At 35.0% G+C, this 20,744-nt stretch overlaps 1 protein-coding gene across 1 annotated transcript; it reads left to right on the plus strand.

The window, feature by feature from the left end:
• Nucleotides 1–466: 466 nt before the first annotated feature.
• Nucleotides 467–12,433, plus strand: cbln4 (cerebellin 4 precursor). Its single transcript, XM_051880305.1, has 3 exons — nt 467–1,494; nt 9,109–9,225; nt 10,281–12,433. Exons 1-3 carry the CDS (start codon nt 1,201–1,203, stop codon nt 10,476–10,478), a joined length of 609 nt encoding a protein of 202 aa, XP_051736265.1. The 5' UTR covers nt 467–1,200; the 3' UTR covers nt 10,479–12,433.
• The last annotated feature ends 8,311 nt before the right edge of the window (nt 12,434–20,744 follow it).

The raw sequence follows: 20,744 nt of genomic DNA on the forward strand, positions 1-20,744 counted from the left end.
TGAATACAATTAATTTATAATCTTATATAATCACCATCTCTCCTCACATAACAAAAAACTACAATGACAGAATTGCATTGCTTAATAGTCCGACATTAGAGCAAATAACATTCACAGCTCCAACTTAAGATGCATAAAGCAGCGCCAAACGCATAAAGCCAAGTATTGAAACATTCACGGCTCCATTATATTGCACATAAATTGCTTGTCTCTCTTATAACTTCACAATTTTGAAGCCTTAGTCTGATATGCAGTATTCTCCTGAGACCCAGCAATTCATTTGTGTCCAATGCAAAGGCCGTATATCTTTTGTTAATAGATATTAGTACAGACATGCCCATTTGCATCAACTAGACATAAATACTGTTATATACACATATATTTCTTTTTAATAAATTATTGTTATGTATTGTTTCAGGTGTGGTCAATGATATGAAGATATTATTTGAATATATAAATAATAATTTAATACAAATCGGAAATATATTAATATAAATATGGTTAATTATTGTTATTAATATTACAATATTACTTTTACATACATACATATAAATAGTGTATATAAATACTCCATCTAAAAAAATAAAAAAAAGTTTCTTAATTACCAAACACTATGTAAAAACATTTCTGTTTGCTAAATCTCAGGTGGATATTGAAAAATCATCTGACGTTACGCAACATATCAGTCGTCACAGTGAGTTCACAGAGTCGGGCGTCATTAAGGGTGTGCGCGCGCTCATAGAAGTGTCTGTTGGTCGAGAGAGAGCGAGGGGAACGTCCACAGATGTGTTAAGGGGGTCAGTGGACTTTTGCTTTTGTTTACTTCTCTATTTTTATGGCGCAAAACTAATACGGACACGGAGTGGCGATTGCGCAGGCATTGCGGATAATTATCTCTGCGCGCACTGAGAGGATTTTTACGCGGAGTCGCCAGGAACCTACCTGCAGCTCTCCAAAACTCGGCTGACCGATCTTCTGGAGTTGAAAACTATCAGTATCAATAACGCACAGGTATAACAATCAAAAAATGACTATAGATATAAGGTTGCTGCATCCACCTACGCGCATTTGGTGATTTGTAAATCAGCAGCTGGTGTCCGGACGGATGTTTGGCGTAAACGAGCACGAACACGGAGCAGAAGCGAAGTGACGGGATCGGGAGAGCCGTTTGGATTTTGGCTACATTGGAGATCGTTCATCATGGTGACCATAAAGCCCTTTAATAAGGCGTTTTTCGACTGCGTGGCTCTTTTGTTCTGCCTGGCCGTCATGTTTGAGTTCGCTTTGGCTCAAAACGACACGGAACCCATCGTCCTGGAGGGCAAATGTCTGGTGGTTTGTGACTCGAACCCCGCCGACTGGAAGAGCTCGTCCTCGCCGCTTGGCATCTCCGTGCGCGCCGCCAACTCCAAAGTGGCTTTTTCTGCGGTGAGAAGCAACAACCACGAGCCCTCTGAGATGAGCAATAAAACGAGAATCATATATTTTGACCAGGTAAGGCTGATGTTCATGTTTTTATTTATGTTATATTGAGAGGAATAGTATTTTTCTTTGACTTTTCAGACCATTCAACTAAGCTCGTGGGGTGGACTAATAGTTTTGGGTTACAAGTAATACATTTTTTACTCCCTATTTCTCAGGATAGGTTTATTTTAAGTCAATTTATGTATACAGTAGTATCATACATTAAAGTTTTAACTAACAAAAAAAAAAAAAAAAAAAAAGATAGTTTAACACCTTTTCACAGCCCATCTTAATAGCGAGGTGTTGTCACATTATATGGGGTAAGTTGTCACAACGAAAACTGTCATGTTGACTAATTAAACAGCCTATTATAATATTTTATATATATATATATATATATATATATATGTAAAAGGTAATATATATGTAATAAATGTAAAAGGTAACCAAATGGATATCAAATCATTGTTTTGGCCAACAAATATTGTAAGTAGTGATTTAAAATTACACACGTGACAACCTCTATATAAAGTTTTTTTTTTGTGACTACACATTGTTTTTGTAATTAATTAAACTGATGTAATATTTGTAACATACACTGTAAAAAAGAATTGTTGGTTTAACTTAAAAAAGTAAGTTACCTGGTTGTCTTAATTTTGAGTTCATTGAAATTAAAAATATGAGTTAATACAATGAAGGCAATTGGTTTAATCAACAGAAACTCAAAATATTATGTTATCTGAACCACATTAATTATCTAAGTTGATTTGACAAAATAAAAAATGTGATAAATCATGAATATAATTTTTAGGCACTATAAGGCAGTGTATTTAAAGTGATGATTATACTGATTAACAGTAATTTTGGATTTTTTTAGAGGATCTAAGTGAAACTAATGAAATTACAACAGGCATAAAGCAATTTCAATTAATTTGTCATCATTATGGCAGGTCACAATGCATTAATAATGCTCTAAATCCGATTACTGTGATAATTGGAATGAGTGCAGAGGTCAATTATTATATTGCATTTAACAAGGACATTAAGTAAAAACAGATGTTCTTACTCAAAAGAAAAAGAATTCAAATTCAACATTCATAGTCATTTGTATGAGAGTTCAGATAAATTCAGGCTAGATTTTGTGTACATAGTTGAAAGAGTTTGTTTCATAACTTTGGATATGATCAGATATTCACAGCCTTCCTATTGTAAGAACTGTGCCTAATTGTTCATAAATAATACATTGCAACTGTGCATGCTTGACACTGATAGCACATGAACGCATGTTTCCAGGCTTTCCATTATTGCAGCAGATACACAGGCATGAAGCATCACTGTGATAGGGCATAAGTCAAACTGTCAGGACTGTAAAGGGCAGTGATTTTTTCTTATTGCATTGCTTATTTTAGCTGTGTTTTTGTTAAAAGAGGTGCGTACTGCCCTGGCTTTTTCTCACGCATTCATCTAGGGCCCATTCCATGCTTAACTTTAGCCTTTAGCTTTATGACTCTGAAAAATTTTAATTGGAAACATTCATGAATGTGCTGAATTCATAACATACTGTATTTTAAATTAGTCCTATTTGATAGGAACTTTAACATGAAAAGAAGTAAGCTTGGCTTTGTGAGAAAATATTTATATTCACTGTGTGTTTTGGTGCACACAGATCTGGCAAAGCACGACCCTACCTGATTTCATTCAGTTCGCTTTCTTGGTCAAAGACGTGGTAAAATTAATGAGTGAACGTCATTATGCAGGGTCAAATCAAACAGAGCCTGCGAGATGTGCATGCCTGGAAAAAAAACACTCTTTTATTACCAACATCCTTGAAATGAATGAAAAAATTATGCTGGAGATGAGGTCAACGCGTGTTTGTATTTCACGATTAAATTATTTCCCAAATGAAAAAGGAGGAACATGTGTCTCTCTGAAGATTACTTATGCTTCCTTACAAACTTTTTCTTATCTTTTACTCACCCTCCTGTTGTTCCAAACCTTGACATAAAAGTGAATCAGAAGAAGAAATTTTGAATATGTTTTCCATGCAATTACAATGGTGACTGAAGATACAAATCCTACAAAAGGATACATAAGCACCATAATTGTCTAAAATAACTTGTGCATTTATTTTCCAATTAAGGCTTCTGAAGTCATATGATTTCTTTGTGTGGAACAGATTGAAATTTACTCCAGTATTTGCTGAAAGTATGAAAAGTACAATAATCACACTGTCCACCTGCGAATGAATCATTCTGTCAGATCTTTTCAATTAATCAACTGATCCAATTTCCAAAAAACATGAAAAGGCTGGTTGATCCGACTGATCCAATTCTCAGATTCAACTCACTGATTTAATGATCCGTTCACATTGGTCATGGGAAATATTATTGAATAACATCTAAAGCCATATGATTTCTTTGTGTGAGGAACAAATTGAAATTTACTTCAGTATTCACTGAAAGTATGAAAAGTTCATTATTCACACTGAATCAATTGATCCAGTTCAGAAAACCAAATCTGAATCATTTGTTCATGGATCAAAATGATTGATCTGACTGATCCGATTCCCAAATTCAACTCACTGACTCAAAGATCCGTTCACTTTGGTAATGGAATATATTATTGAATAAAATCTGAAACCATATGATTTCTTTGTGTGTGGAACAGATTGAAATTTACTTCAATATTCACTAAAAGTATGAAAAGTTCATTAATCATACTGTCCGCCTATGAATGAATCATTTCTGTCAGATCTTTTCAATGAATCAACTGATCCAGTTCCCAGAAAACATGAAAAGACTAATTGATCTGACTGATCCGATTCTCAAATTCAACTCACTGACTCAATGATCCGTTCACTTTGGTCATGGGAAATATTATTGAATAAGATCTGAAGCTATTGTATGCCTTCAAAAGACTTGAAATATAGTGCTTTTACATCCTTTTTGATGCTTGAAACCCCCATTTGTAATGGAAAAAGAGACCAACTACATTATTCAAAATCTTTTTTTCTGTTCCACAGACGAAGGAAAGTCGTATGGGTTTGGGAAAAAATGAGGGAGAGCAAATTAATTAGCATTTTAGGATGATCTATTCCTTTAATTCCTAAAGATTTCACCAGGTAAACTTGTCTCTTTTTGCTGAGATACACAGGAAGCTGTGTACATTTCGCCCTTGAGGAACCATTATTCCACTCTCATTGCTTTGGCTGCAGGAAACTGAAAAAATAATGTAAAAACAAAAGTGCAGGACTGACCAGCTGCCCTCAGCCACTGAGCTCCAGCACCTTGACACACATAACACCATCCAATCACCTGGCCTGGCACGTCTCTTGCTCGGGGTACGCCACAGGGAAAGGTTGCTTGGAGCTCACAGACTGCAAGAGAGAGATTCTGTCCTTGTGAATGTACCAAGAGCTTTGTGAACCAACAAAAGAGCTGGGTGTTTGGGATGCTGAGTAATCCTAGTGCATTATCACAGCTAGTTTATGTGGAAAGCAAAGCCTTCTGAGTTTAGTGTCACTGCTGCACTGCTCCATAAATATTCATGGATCATAAACAGTGAAACCCCGAATCTAAGAGCCTGAGTAAAACTGCATACAAAAAATCTTATGAAAATTATAAGTGACAAGTTAATTAATTTGAACTACAATTTAAAAAATAAAGGTTCCTTATCAGCTTATTGGCATATTGTTAAATAAAGTTGTTATTTTTGCGCACAAAAAGTATTCTCGTCACTTCATAAATTAAGGTTGAACCACTGTAGTCACGTCGAATGTTTTAATGATGTCTTTAGTACCTTTCTGGACCTTGAAAGTGTTGATTATACTGCGGTCTATGGACGAGTCATATACCTCTCGGATTTCAGCAAAAATATCTTAATTTGTGTTCCGAAGATGAACGAAGGTCTTACGGGTGTGGAACGACATGAGGGTGAGTAATTAATGACAGAATTTTCATTTTTGCGTGAACTAACCCTTTAATATCCATGGAACCTTTTCAATGTACAAAACTGGTTCTTTAGATTATTAAAATGGTTCTTTTAAGAACTGATCAGGTTCTTTGGGGAACCAAAACTGGTTCTTCTATGGCATCACTACAAAAACCCTTTTGGAACCTTTATTTTTAAGAGTGCTTAGTATTTGGTGACCAGACGTCCTATTTTTCCCAGGACAGTCCCATATTTTAGGTCTATTTTTAGTGTCCCGACTTATTAAGAAAAAGTCATGTTTTGTCCCGTATTTCATCTTTCCTAAAATTTCGTTATGACTAATAGAACGAGTAGTAGTAGTGTTCTGTCAGCCCAATCAAATTCGTTGTAGAACAAATTTACCATCCAATCACAATTCGTTATCGATTAACTTGCCGTTAGTGAAGGCGGGATAGGCGGAATCACGCTGAATGACGCACACCAGAAGCACTCTCTCTCGCACACGCTCTCTCTTTCCTTGCACGCGATCCAGTTCTCTCACAGACAGCGCACGATCAGTTCTCATTGCGCCTGAATAGTGAAACGCACACATAGTTGCCAAAATGTCCATCGTGTGGAGTATCTCAAGTAAATACAGTCGGTTATGGTTTAAGTAGACGTAAACTGGTGGGTGAAAACCTGATATGTGTCAGTATATTTCATCCATGAATTCGTTCTTAAAGGGACAGTAGCCTAATTAAATATTTGTTTGTCATTAATGTTAATCAAACAACAAAATATGTTAAATAAATGTGTACATGGTAGATACTGTAAACCTACTGTATCTGAAAAACACGTTTATTTAATTTGTATCTCTATTGTAGTTGTCATATTGTTTGTAAACATCTTTTTTTTTAAAAAAAACAATAATTATCATGAAATATAAGTTCTCATATTACAAATAAAATGGTCGTATTGCCCTTGCTCACCCGTCCCGTATTCCACCATGAGAAATGTGGTCACCCTATATTTGCCTGACATGAATCAAACCTGATGATCATGTTCTCCAGCATGATTTGACATTTTCCAAAGAGCATCTTGTTCTTCAGAAGAAGTACAAAGGTCTGTACAAAGGCACATGATCAGTGTCACAATATGACTTACTTGTTTTACATCAGAACTGTTTGAAAGGTTTCAAAATCTGAAACCGTCTGTTTTTTCAGGTTTAAATGGGAAAAAAAAATCCCAGTGCTCTCAGACTTTTGGACCCCAGTATTGGAGCCTATATATTTGTTATAGAAGCTTGTTTCTGCCACTGAATAAATTTTTAAAAAAAAAGGTAATTGCAACTTTTATCTCACAATTCTGACTTTTTCGCAATTTTGAGTTTACATCTCGCAATTTTTTTCTCAGAATTGCGTGATATAAACTCGCAATTGCAGGTTATAAAGTCAGAATTGTGTGAATTAAAATCGCAATTGCATGTGACAAAGTCAGTCAGCCTTTTTTTCCTCAGAATTGGACTTTATAACTTGCAATTGTGAGTTTATTTCTCACAATTCTGAGAAAAGAAGAATTGCGAGATATAAACTTGCAATTGCAAGAAAAAAAATGTCAGAATCAAGAGTTTATATCTCGCAATTCTGTCTTTATTTCTCGCAATTGTGAGTTTATATCTCACAATTCTGACTATAACTTGGAACTGCGACTTTATATGACACAATTCTGAGAAAAAAAAGTCAGAATTGCAAGATGTAAACTTGTAATTTTGAGGTAAAAAGTTGCAATTATCTTTTCTTTTTCTTTTTGTGGCGGATATAAGCTTCCATAATTTGTGGCCATTCATAAATTAAAAAAAAGATGAAAAAAAAAGCTCTCCCTTTTGTTTGAGTTTTAATTCAGCTGTAATAAAGCCAAGATCAAAAGAGAGAGTGCAGTGTACAAATTTAACTTTGTGCTGGCAGGGGTCAATGTTCAGACTCCATCCACTCATCTTTGTGTCTACAAAGATGTCAGTGAGGTGAAAACAATAAATACACTTTCTTTTTGATGTTCACTTCAATCAATATTACTGAACATGACCTGAAATTTCATCAGTTTTGAGAACACTGGGTTTTAATCCTAGGAAACCTGTTCCAGGATGTTTGGTCCTAATAGCATTTGATTCTAGTTTAGTTGTCCTATATTTTTGCCACAGTAGATTTGGACTTTTTTTTTTTTTGCCAAGTCATTTAAAACAAACCCAGTAAAAACAGTAATACTGTGAAATATTATTACAATTAAAAACCACACATTTTTTAGGATTCTTTGATGAATGGAAAGCTCAAAAGAACATTTGTTTAAAACATAAATCTTTTGTCACAATAGGAACTGTATAGCAACCCAAAACAAATGGTTAAAGGGTTAGTTCACCCAAAAATGAAAATTCTGTCATTAATTACTCATCCTCATGTCGTTCCACACCCGTAAGACCTTTGTTCATCTTCGGAACACAAATTAAGATATTTTTGATAAAATCCGATGGCTCAGTGAGGCCTCTATTGACAGCAAGATAATTAACACTTTCAATGCTACTAAAGACATATTTAAAACAGTTCATGTGACTACAGTGGTTCAGCCTTAATGTTATGAAGCGACGAGAATACTTTTTGTGCGCCAAAAAAAACAAAATAACGACTTTATTCAACAATATCTAGTGATGGGCGATTTCAAAACACTGCTTCATGAAGCTTTACGAATCTTTTGTTTCGAATCAGTGGTTTGGAGCGTGTATCAAACTGCCAAAGTCATGTGATTTCAGTAAACGAGGCTTCGTTACGTCGTAAGTGTTTCGAAATTTGGTTCACCACTGGGGGACGTGACTTTGGCAGTTTGATGCACGCTCCGAACAACTGATTCAAAACAAAAGATTCGTAAAGCTTCATGAAGCAGTGTTTTGAAATCGCCCATCACTAGATATTGTTGAATAAAGTTGTTATTTTGTTTTTTTGGCACACAAAAAGTATTCTCGTTGCTTCATAACATTAAGGCTGAACCACTGTAGTCACATGAACTGTTTTAAATATGTCTTTAGTAGCTTTCTGGGCATCTGAAAGTGTTAATTATCTTGTTGTCAATGGAGGCCTCAGTGAGCCATCAGATTTTATCAGAAATATCTTAATTTGTGTTCTGAAGATGAACGAAGGTCTTACAGGTGTGGAACGACATGAGGGTAAGTAATTAATGACAGAAATTTAAATTTTTGGGTGAACTAACCCTTTAAACTGAATAATTTATGATGCCACCGTGCATTATAAAGTCTGTGGAAACACATCTTCTCGTGGCGTATGTCCCGCTTCAGATGCAGTTTCTGTCTTCTGCGCAAGTGAAAATCCACCTATGATTGATTGCCCTGCATTTGATGTAGTTCATAGTGCCTCATCACGGCATTAGAATGGAATCACGATCAACATGACCTAGTGTGACGGTAGGAAATCCTGAGTATTGTTTCATCGCTGCAGAGAATTATTATTGAAAAGTCCCATTGTAAGCATGAGTGCATTCATATTTCATTCCAGCTGCCTTTTCTAATCTCACAATAACGTTTTTTCAAGGTCTTTCTTTCGAGTTTTTAGCATCACAGGTATACATATTTCACAGAACGAATTATTGTATAGTCTGGATAGGATATTTCTTTGTAATAGCAACTGTTGAATTCTCTGTCAGGTCTGATACCTCTGACATACTCTTTTGCAGGTTCTTGTCAACATAGGAAACTATTTCACGCTGGAATCCGTCTTTCTTTGTCCCCGGAAAGGAGTCTACAGCTTTAACTTCCACGTTATTAAAGTGTACCAGAGCCAGACTATACAAGTGAGCACAGAAAGAAAATATTTAATCACTTTAATTTTAATATCATATCTGAGTTGCATAATGAACATACTGTACAGTTAGAGAATATAGAAATTGGGTAAAATTTGAAGCCTGTATAAATTTTATACAGCATTTTAAATGTATTTTAAATTCATTACAATACACCTTATAGTCAGTATATTTAAAAATAATCATTTAAAATATAATTTTTAATTTTATATAATTAAAATATAATTTCTAATTTTATAAATATATTATTTGTCATGCAGGAATTCTAATAGTACTTTTTTCAGTGCTTTTTCATATATTATAAGGACATTTATAATACTTTTATTTACAAAAAACATCATTTAAAAAATATTGTTTAATAACTCTAGTTAAATATATTTAACATGATGCATGTTGTTAAAATATTTTTTGTAGTTAAAAAGCAACAATTAGCTTATAATTGTCACGAAAAACTAAGTATTTCATGAAACATTACTGTAAAATATTCTTAAAATAAAGTACATGCATTATCTTGTTAAATATAGGTTTTTTTTTTACTATAATTAAAGGGTATTTCAAGCTTAATTTTGGAAAAAATAATTTTAGCAATATTTTATTGTATATATCTTGTTAAATATTATATAGATTTTAATTGCAAATATAAGGTGATCCATACATTCTCATTTATATATATATATATATATATATTTTTTTTTTACAGTACTTTACAGTAAAATTGCATGTATTATCTTGTCAAACTTAATTTTTCATTTTATTGTATGGTGACTAACAATTTACAGGTTTACTGTAGTGTTCTTCCATTAAAATTGCTAATATTTTTTACCATGATGATTACAATTATTTATTATGAAAATATATAGTGAATTACAATATAAGGCACTATGAATATTTTTACAATATTATATGCAAGCTTTAAGTCAAGTGTACTGAAAAATTTCTTTTCATAAATGCGGTTATCATTAAATAACTTTTCCTGGCATTGAATAAGTCCTGTCACACTTCTATACTTGAAATGTCTGTATTGATTTTCTCTCTTTGTGTTCCAGGTGAATTTAATGCTGAATGGAAAACCAGTCATCTCTGCCTTCGCCGGTGACAAAGATGTCACACGTGAGGCTGCCACCAATGGAGTCCTCCTGCACCTCAACAAAGAAGACAAGGTTTATCTGAAACTGGAGAAGGGGAATCTGGTAGGAGGATGGCAGTACTCCACCTTTTCTGGCTTTCTTGTTTTTCCTCTGTAAACAAACAAAAGACCGCCACCTTTGCTGTCCAGTTGTCATTGTGTAACCAGCCCTTCAGCATCAATTGGAGGCCCCCAAATGGAATCACAATTCCAGACATTCATTCAGCTGTTGTTTGCGGACTACTGGAAAATGCGTCAGTGACGGTGAATCTGGAGAGACGACATCTACTTCAGTGCAATATCACTTTCTGCTAAGTCGTTCTTCATAGATCCAGGGTTCAACACATCATGTCAGACTGTTTGTTCATTTCGTTCGTATGTTTTTAGCGTGTGGTTTTAGGTGACATGAGGGATCCTGATTAAAAAGGAAATTTCCGGTCTCGCCACTTGAGGGCGCAATATTTCAAAAACTTTGCACTTCACCATGCGTATTTAAAAAAATTAAAAAAATATCATTGTTTTCAAGCAAATACACCTTTATATGTAAATTAGACTTGTTAATGCTAAATGTCAATGCTGTTAGCCTGACACAATTAATGTGCTATTTATCGCCATGAAAAGCAGATGGTAAAAAAAAAAGACTTTATTTAAAAGTGTTTCCATTTGTTTCTAGCCATCATTCCAGCAGTATTTCATAAAATGATGATCAAATGAAAATAATGGCTATATTTCCCAACATGCTCCGTACTTTCTGCATTTTAAAGCATTGCAATGGTTGAGTGATGGGCCGTTCATCCAAAATCGCATACTTCCCTACCAGGGCTTGACATTAACACCCACCAACCCGCCAAATGCGGGTGGATTTCAGTCACTCCTACTAGCCACTTTGGTAGGTTGAATTTTATATAAATAATTTAAATTCTTTTAAAAAAGCATCTGAAATAATAAACTAAGTGCAATGTATTGTTGTCAAAAATACAGATTTTTCGTTACATATCGATACTGAAATATCTGAAACGCTTTCAGTACTCATTTTCCACAGAATAGATACACGATACCAGTTGCGTTTCTCATCTCTCCGACAGCAAGAGACATAAAAAGCGACAAATAAAGCCGCCTCTCAGTACTAAATTTAGTTATTTTTCACTACTTATTGCGCTTAAACAGTCAAATACACACAAAATAATGTCAAAGAGGCGAATATTCATGTAAACACATTGTTATGTTTAAGTGAACATAAACAGTTGAGAAAGAAAACTCATGTGTAACAGTATAATGGATCCGTGCATCAGCTCTTAAAGTGACAGCAGCCTAATATACCTGCTGCCAAATTATGAGATAATATTAAAAATATCTATATAGCGTTTTTTCCCCATGGTATCGAAGTCAAAATTGTGGCTAGTGAAAATGCTGAGTGGCTAGTATCTTTGGAAAACCACTAGCCACAGTAGCTAGTGAGCAAAAACGTTAATGTCAAGTCCTGTTCCCTACTATATAGTAGTATTTGACAAAAGAAGTATGTCTGAATTCACAGTACTCATAAAAGAGTGGGCAAAAAGACCTACTACTTCTGGCGAGATTATAAAATATGTATATGATGGACACTTTACTATCCCATGAGACCACGGGAGAGGATTTGTGAATGGCGGTGACGCGACGCAACTGATGCTGGTCGGTCACGTGATCAGGGAAACATGGTGAATATAGTACATCCAGATTACATTCATACTATAGAGGGTATGCACGTGATGTCACCGTCAGCCGTTATGACTGCGGTTACGCCCACCGAGTGGCAAAAGACTGCGTGGCAGCATTGGTTTTCAGCATGAATGCCGCGAAAAACACACAAAACACATTCAGAATAGGAAAGAGCTTTGCGATTGACTGTGCAAATAAATTTGACAAGAAATCTGAGGTATATATTTACAGAATGTCAAAAGCTAAAGAAAAGAGAAGCAAATGGATCGCTGCAATTCACAGAAACAACTGGACTCCAGGCATCAAAACGTGGATTTGCAGTTATAATTTTGTGCCAATATGTTGAATTTTGAGGTAAAATCATACTCTATATATTGTTTTGTTATATATATTGTATTAAAAACTCATCAATTAAATATTTACCATCTTATATTCTGCATAATTGGATGCTTTTAAATAAACGCTGACAAAAACTATACAAGTTTTAGGGCTGGACGAGATGATGATATATATAACATTGATTTAAGTGATCACCCAGATTTACACCTAGGTTATATTGTAGTTATGTAAAGCGTTTACAGGCAAATTTGCTTTATTATTTTCCTGGCGTCAAAATCAGGCACATATAAATGTCAGGAAACACTATTCCTGGCTGCATATCAATATTCATGGATCACTGGATCTTTGGTAAGTTGTAAAGAACACTATATCACATCCAACCTTTAGTTTAAACTGATAATCGTTTGTTTTCCTTGCATTTTTGCAGTTTCCCCTATTAAATCCAGTCATGCAGCAGGTTCTTCTGCCACTCAGTCTGGCTGAGGGAGCGTGTTCTGGCGGGAAAGTGACGTCAATGCATACCCTCTATATAGAACATACTTTTTTTAGTGGTCGTGAAGTAATGACTTGTTCAAAATAAGAACCTACTCAAGAGATTATGCGATTTCGGATGCAGCCGACGTGTTTTTCTATTCCACTGCACAACTTTTCCATTGTTTTTCTATGTAAATATGCGCTAGACCAACATGTTTGACCATTTCACTCACGTCTTTTGGAGCGCCTCGGTGTGACACGGGGTTCTAAAAATGCAGTGCTTTTAAAAAATGTGCCTCAAGAGATTTTTTCCGTTACATTGACTTGCTGTACAGACTCAGTTAAGTCACTAGATTGCGGTAGTCTGTTGCATCCTCTGCATCCTAGAACTCCATCTCCTAGAAGATGGAGAATTGCGCTGGACCAATTTTTTTTTCGGTTGTGTTTGTGACATTATTTGATTTGCAGAATTCCTTTATGCTGAATTCACACCATTTCGTAATTACCGTAAATAAAGCTCTGTATGTTTTCGAACCACTCTTGCGGTGCTTTGATGTCATACACTGACCTGCCTACATAGCGCTGCATCAAATCGAACACACATCTGCAGTGGTCAGGTGGTACATGGGTCACGTGGTGGTACAAGTTGTAGCTCTCAGAAATTTACAAGTTTACATGTTGTAAGTACAAGTTCTGCAAGCACGTGAAGGCTTTTAACAGTTCAGAATCGTTTTGGTAATTACGACATGGCGTGAACGCACCTCTAGTCTCAGCCTCAGACGTCACACCCACAGACCGTTGGCTGAACCTCTGATGCATAAGGCACACAAATTGGGAAACACTTTGGCAGTTTCAAAGTTGTCATCTGAATTCTCCAGGATTTCCGATTGATGGGTGTGTCACGTTTTTTAATGGTCTGCTTGGAAACAAAGCCGAATTAATAATGAATAATTTATTAGATGCACACTGGTCTGTTATTGTAGGGATATAGACTTTACATTTTCACGCCCCTAAACATGACGCTTAACAAAACGAAGTGTGATTGGTTGCTTTACATATGAGTCAGACGGCCTCTTGAGTGGCCCTTAGCCAATGAAAGCTGCGATAGAGTCCAGACCGTCTGCCATCAGTCTGAAGCTCTGGCTACGCAAGACTTGTCAGGTGCTAAAACAACACAGCGTGGAAGTAAACCTGGGCCCAATTCATCCTTAATTAGCCCTGTAATGTTTGCAGTAATAAGAGGTTGTTATTGTTGGTATAAATGATCGTCTCAATGGAAAAGAAATATAAAACAGTAATTACTGATTTCAATCTTGAAACACAAATGTAAAAGAAAAAATAAATGGACTAATTTTCACCATTAAGAGGTGTTAAAGGGAATATTTTCATGATCCGTTCAGTGACATACGGAGTGTTAAAGCACAGTTTGTTTTAACAGAATCTGTGACAGCACATGACAAAGCATCATCGAGGGTTTAGTGCAAATAAAGGTGCCAATTAGCTCAGACACGGTGCTGTAACACCTTCAAATTAACTCATTAGAATGTAAACAACAATCTTATCACCACATCATTCATACAGTTTTGGAATTACTGTCTGTCACTTGTGAGTCACTTAGACTGTGTGCTTGAGGTTAAGGCAGAACTGTAGGTCTCTAGAGGCTGGATAGTTCAGTCATAATCATTTAATGACCACAGCTGGAGTGTTGATCTCATCGCTGAGACCATTTAAAGGGACAGTTCACACAAAAAAGAAAATGTCATCATTTACTCATCCTTATGTTGTTTCAAAATTGTATGCTGTTATTTTTAACAATTGTTTATAGTGACCACATTTTTCACGCTTCAAAAATGGCATAAAAAATACATAAATTCACCAATATTAATCCAAATGACAGCTATATTGCAAATTGTTATGTCTTGTGCAACCATTTTTGAATGTGAATTGATGTTCAGAATGAAATACATGAAGTACATACTATATATACCAGTGTTACTTTAGTATTATGTATATATTATAGTGTCTATTAATATTTTGGATTAGCTTTTATTTTTATATTTTCAGTTTTCATTTTCGTAGTAGTAATTTTGTTCTGTGTTTGTCCATTTTTATTAGTTTTTTTTTTTTTTTTTTTTATATTTCTATTTATTTTTATTTTAGTTTTAGTAATTTAGACTTTTTTCAAGTAATTTCCAGGCAACTTTTCTCATTTTTGTTTATGTTCTTTATGTTTGAGTGTTTTTTATATACTGAGACATAATTCATGAGACATGATTTGTTGAATGCTCACATAATTGAAATAAAGCTAATATATATATATATATGTGTGTGTGTGTGTGTGTGTGTGTGTATATGTATATGTATACATATATACATACATACATACATATATTAGCTTTATTTCAATTATTATTAATGAGATATATGAGCAATATCACACGAGTAGCTGTGCGATATGGCTGTATATCAGCACGGCTGTGATTCGGCCGTTTTATGTACCCCAAAATGAATTATGTCTCATGTTTAACCACTATAAGAGCCAGCGGCAAATCCCCGAAGCTCTGGCTGAGATGAAGCTGTTCTCGGTGGGTACACGAGATCTAAATGGCCGCTGACGGCCTGGAGCTCGCATCTCCGAAAACATCTAAACAAATTGTAAAATAGGCGCTATGATTAAATATAAGTCAGAAATTTCAGGTCTAATCAACTACATTCTTGCCTAAAAAACTCTTAAAACTACAGTTCGTGGTATAACAAGTGTAGTATTCACAAAAATACGGTGGATTTGCTCAGCCGCCATAACAGTCGCTTCAAGCGGAGTGATACAAACGGTGAAAAGGTAAGAGTGCTGTTATCACTAGAATATCGCACGGCTATCAGCCAATAAGATTCGAGAACCAGAAAGAACTGTTGTGACCATTCAACAGCCCAGAAGTATATATATATATTCTAGCTTTATTTCAATTATCATTAATGATTTTTCAATAGTTTTAATTAACAATAACATTTCTGCATATGCCTTTTTTCGTAACTATTAAAAAATAGTAACAGTTTATTCCACAATAGTCTATGCTATATTTTTCACTTTTTTATTGATTGATTGATTGATTGGTTGGTTGGTTGGTTAATTGATCGATTGATTGACTGATTGATTGTAACTCATTGCATATTAGTTGTTATTGTGCATTTGAATTAAGTTTTGTGTAAAAATGTCTTAACATTTGATGGTCCTATCAAGTAATAACTTAAGTGAAGAAAGAGCATAAGATTTTTTAAAATTCTCCACAGCATACAGGTTTGTAATGACATGAGGGTGAGTAAATAATGACAGGAGTTGCATTTGTGAGTGAACTATCCCTTAAAGTTTTGGTTTAGATCTGGATCTGGAGATAATTAGCTCAACCACAGGTTGGCGCCGTTTCAAACAAATGCTGCAATAAACAAAATCGACATTTTCTATACTTCAGCTCATTAAAAAAGATGTTTTAATGAGAGGGTGAGATTGTAAGAATCACTGACTTGACTTCGAGTAAATTTCTTCAAAGTATAGTTCACCACACACTTCAAAACCTTCAGCTGCGTTTCATCAGTTTCCCTGAAAAGCCTTTCATATTGTGACACAGGTCTGCCACTTATTAGCAACTAATAGATTCTTGCTTATTAATATTTTTTAATGAAACAAACTCAGTTTATGGATTAAAATGTCTAGAAAGTGAATGTTCAATCAACCATTTGGCCATAAAAAGCAGCTGCTGTAAGATTTAGCACAAACTTTATGGCTCACGCAGCACACTCTTTATGCCAAATGTTGCATTAATGTTGAAGTACCTTTGTAAATATTTCATTTTCATTCTCACAATGTCAGTATTTTTTTACACTAGATTTGCTGATGTGAAGTGTCATAATTCACGAATGGCAGATTGGCCTAATATTGTGAATAATTTGATCCTGGCTTGTCACATGACCGATTGGTGTCATGTGTAGATCAAACTGTATGCCGTACATGTTTTATGCTCCAATGAGTCATTATTCTTTTAGCAGGCTGGCTATAATGGACCTCAGCATTAGACTAATGGAAATGCTTGGAAAAATGATATTGAACTATTTGAACCCACATGGCAAGTACCTCAGAAACTCTTAACACTGTCTTGTTTTTCCATGGCCCTCATTTAGGTTGAAATCTTTGTCATATTTATATCCAAAACACCTATTTTTATATTATTTAAGATATTTTCTATCTGTGTTTAAGCGCATCTCACTTTGAGATCTCTTCAGTGAAACTTAAAGGATGGCGATGAGTTAGATGGATTCACATGACTTCTCTATGGGATTGTACCTGATCAAAAACACAAAGGAGATGTCGTATGTTTGCGTGAGTGGATTTGGAGTGACAAGCAGAAAGATGAGTGATTATGTTTTCATCAATACTGAAACTTTTCTTTCCCTCATTATTACCAATGTCCACACCGAACAAGAGAGACACACCATCAGTAGTGTCACAAGACTGAAATGGTTAAAAAAACAGCAGAAATCATGTAACTGAACCACTTTAGATGACAAGAGGGACTTGGGTGATTAAAAGAAGAGAGGCATTTGGTCTGTCATTGATTACTAATCACCAAAATGTGTTTGACCACATGGTTGGATTGTCTCTGATTTTAACAAAAAAGCCTTTAAACCATTATGTGTTTCTGTCCAATTAAATCAAAGCATCTGTAATGAAAATTTGTCCTTGTTCATTTCATAGCTGGATTTCAAAAATCACTCCAATCCTTCAGAGTTCAGAGGATTAGGGCCAGTGTTATTCTGCACATGAACACAGAGATTTGATTAAATGGAGAGTACACACAGTATTATGTATTTGTAATTTCTGATTCAAGGTTGCAAGATTAAGTACTTTCAATCCAATTTTCCTCATGCAGTTGAGTATCTGTATTTTATTGTTTAACTATTGTAATTCAAGGCTTTCTTAAACAATCTGCATGTTGTATACAAATGCATACCGCTTAATATAAAACAGAAGATTTGAACTTTTAACCCAGTGAATCACGAACAACTGGCAGGAATAATTTCAAATAATTTGGCCAAGAATAATTGAAAGATCTACATTTTTCACATTAAAGTAGCATTTTTTTATTATCAGTGGGTGCTTTCAACATTACTACTGCACATATTTAGATTAATAGAGGGTAACAGTCTGATTCTGGATGTAAAAACTATTCATTTTCTACATAGGGAAATAGATTTTTTAACGATGACTTATAAACCTTTAAAGACAGCATTACTATGAGCTATGAGGTTGTTAATTGACAGTATTTGCTTCTGTTGAAGCCATCATCCTGCATTATTTCAACTTATTTTGTGTTTAAAAGAGGAATTTATGGTGAAAACTACACTACCCATGATGCTGTACAAAAAATTCCACCAATCAGAGAGTCGCAACGCGCCCGTGCCAAAACAGCTCTTTAGCCCCGCCCACTCCAATGAAGCACTGCAAATGATGTAATTAAGTCAGTCTCCCAATGCTCTCAAAATACTAAATATTTGTGTGTATATACATATTTTACAATAAACTTTATAATTTAATTTTAAAATATATTGTTTATATATGTATAAAGTCAACATTTTTAAATGTGCAGTTTGTTTTTTTATTTTATTTTTTTTGCTTCAAATCAAGTTTGTAATGTTATGACTCACCTTGTAGCTGATTGGTTTGGTTCATGCCTTTTAATGTTTTAACAAAGACATTCTTTTTTTTTTTTAAATGAATGGAAAAAATACTTCCGGAACCAATGCCGCTGAAAAAGTGGAAGGGTACTGTTGCACTCTATTGCTTTAAACAACACTGTAAAAAAATTAATGTTGGTTTAAGTTAAAAAAGTAAGTTGCCTTAAAATTTTGAGTTCACTGAAATTAAAAAATTCCTTCATTATTACAATGCCAGCACCAGCCTTTTCTTCAGAAATGTACAAATTCTAAAAATACGGTTATATTTTCAAATACTATTTTGGTGTTGTTGTTTTTTAATGACTTAACAAGGATTCCACCTTAATATGTGACTTTAAAACCTTTCCAGTGACTTTTTTTAGCACATTTATTTCTTAGTAAACACTTTTTGTTGCCAACACAGGAAATCAGAGTTGCAGAAAGTCACTTGAGATTTCGCACTGGGATGCCCACGGTTATCTGCTTGGAAATAACAATAATTTAAAAAAAAATTTAAAAAAAGTGTTTTCCACAATCAATAGCATTTGTGAGTCATTCGGTTCACCACCTCAGATATACGATTGACCACCGGGTGTATATTCTTTTTAATCTGGGTGCTTTTAAACGTTTCTCACTTAGCAGCTGAACCTCACCGGAGTGAACAGCACCAGTCCAATTACTCTAAATATTAAATCAACCCTTGAGCAGCAAAAGCACGCCGGCGAAACGGACGCCTCCGTCCAGCAACAGCCAATTCTGCACATTTCGCCAACTGACATTATGCAGAATCTGCACTTCTGTTTCTGAATAATTGGTCAATTTGGCCACTTTCCCCTCATGGTTCAAGAATGATAAATATGTTGTTGTGCAGGATGAACACAATGGCCCGCCAAGCACCCAGCGGAAACCTTAGCAGGTAGGATGGATTTTACTGTGGGATGCTTGCGAAGGCCCTGTTTACTGGCCTCTTCTCATTTAATATTAAACACAGGAGTTATTAAAGCAACCATCAACAAGAGCTATAAAAAAAACTACAGAGATTGACTGAAGAGAGAGGAACAAGGAGAAAAAGAACTGAGGAAATGAGGAGAAACTGCATAATGTTGAGCGTTTCAATTTCAAGACTCACAGTATTCATTTGTCTGTCCGTCCGTTCTGTCCACGCATCGCTTCCTCAATCCATAAATTCATTTGTATGTCCTCTTTGAACTGCTTCTAAAGAATAATTGACAATATATATCACTGAGTGTCAAAGGCATCATGGCAAAATGCCATCCGAATACAAACAGAGGCCTTGCTAAAGAGTTTTGGGCATCTGTCCTGCTCAGTGCATCTGAGGAAATGAGAGGGTCCTTGGTAATTATTGTCATGAAAGAAATTATTCACAGCTGCTGCAATTAGTCAGGACTTATCAAGATTCATTATTCATGCTGTGTGTCTTGCATTGTGCAAACAGCCAATTACATGACACTGTGTCCAGATTGCACAAAGGTGTGTATAGGTATGTGTCTGGAGACAGGCTGTGGGATCAAATCAAGTGTACGATTGTATTTAATAATTGTAATGTAATATACTTGTGCATAATAATTAGGCTTAATGCGAATTTGCTGCAAGGGGCTTGTGCCTAATTGAACATTTTTGTTAAGTATTTCAGTCTGTTCATTATTTGGTTTTAGAAGACTGAGAATATAGTACATTTATGAAACTTTTAAGGCCCATTCCCATTCACTATCGGTGAATAGAAAGGAGTGACTGGGATGTTCTGTAAGAAACCAAGGCAGACAGATCTAGTGCACTTAAAATAAGTTTGATTTGACTTTATGGAAATAATGAGCACAAAGCAACTTAAGCAAATTGGTATCTAAACAAAAATATACATAAAAGATAAGATGTTAAATGAACCGCAAATTTATCTAATTGTCTTGTAATCAGAAATGTAATTCCATCCAGGCGATGAGGAATTGGACTAAATTAGTGCAATTCAGTTCTGACTCTTCTTGCCCGGGAGTAAACACAACAAACTGTAAATATCTCACTATTTCTAACTACCATCAGCACCTTCAAATGGAGAGACTTTTGTTGATTCAGTGGAAAGTTCATTTGGCAAATACAGCACAATAAATCCCCAGTCCCGGGACAAGCAAAACTAAGCACTCTGAGAAAAGAA

This window comes from Ctenopharyngodon idella, chromosome 22, assembly GCF_019924925.1.
Source record: "Ctenopharyngodon idella isolate HZGC_01 chromosome 22, HZGC01, whole genome shotgun sequence".
Lineage (NCBI taxonomy): Eukaryota > Metazoa > Chordata > Actinopteri > Cypriniformes > Xenocyprididae > Ctenopharyngodon > Ctenopharyngodon idella.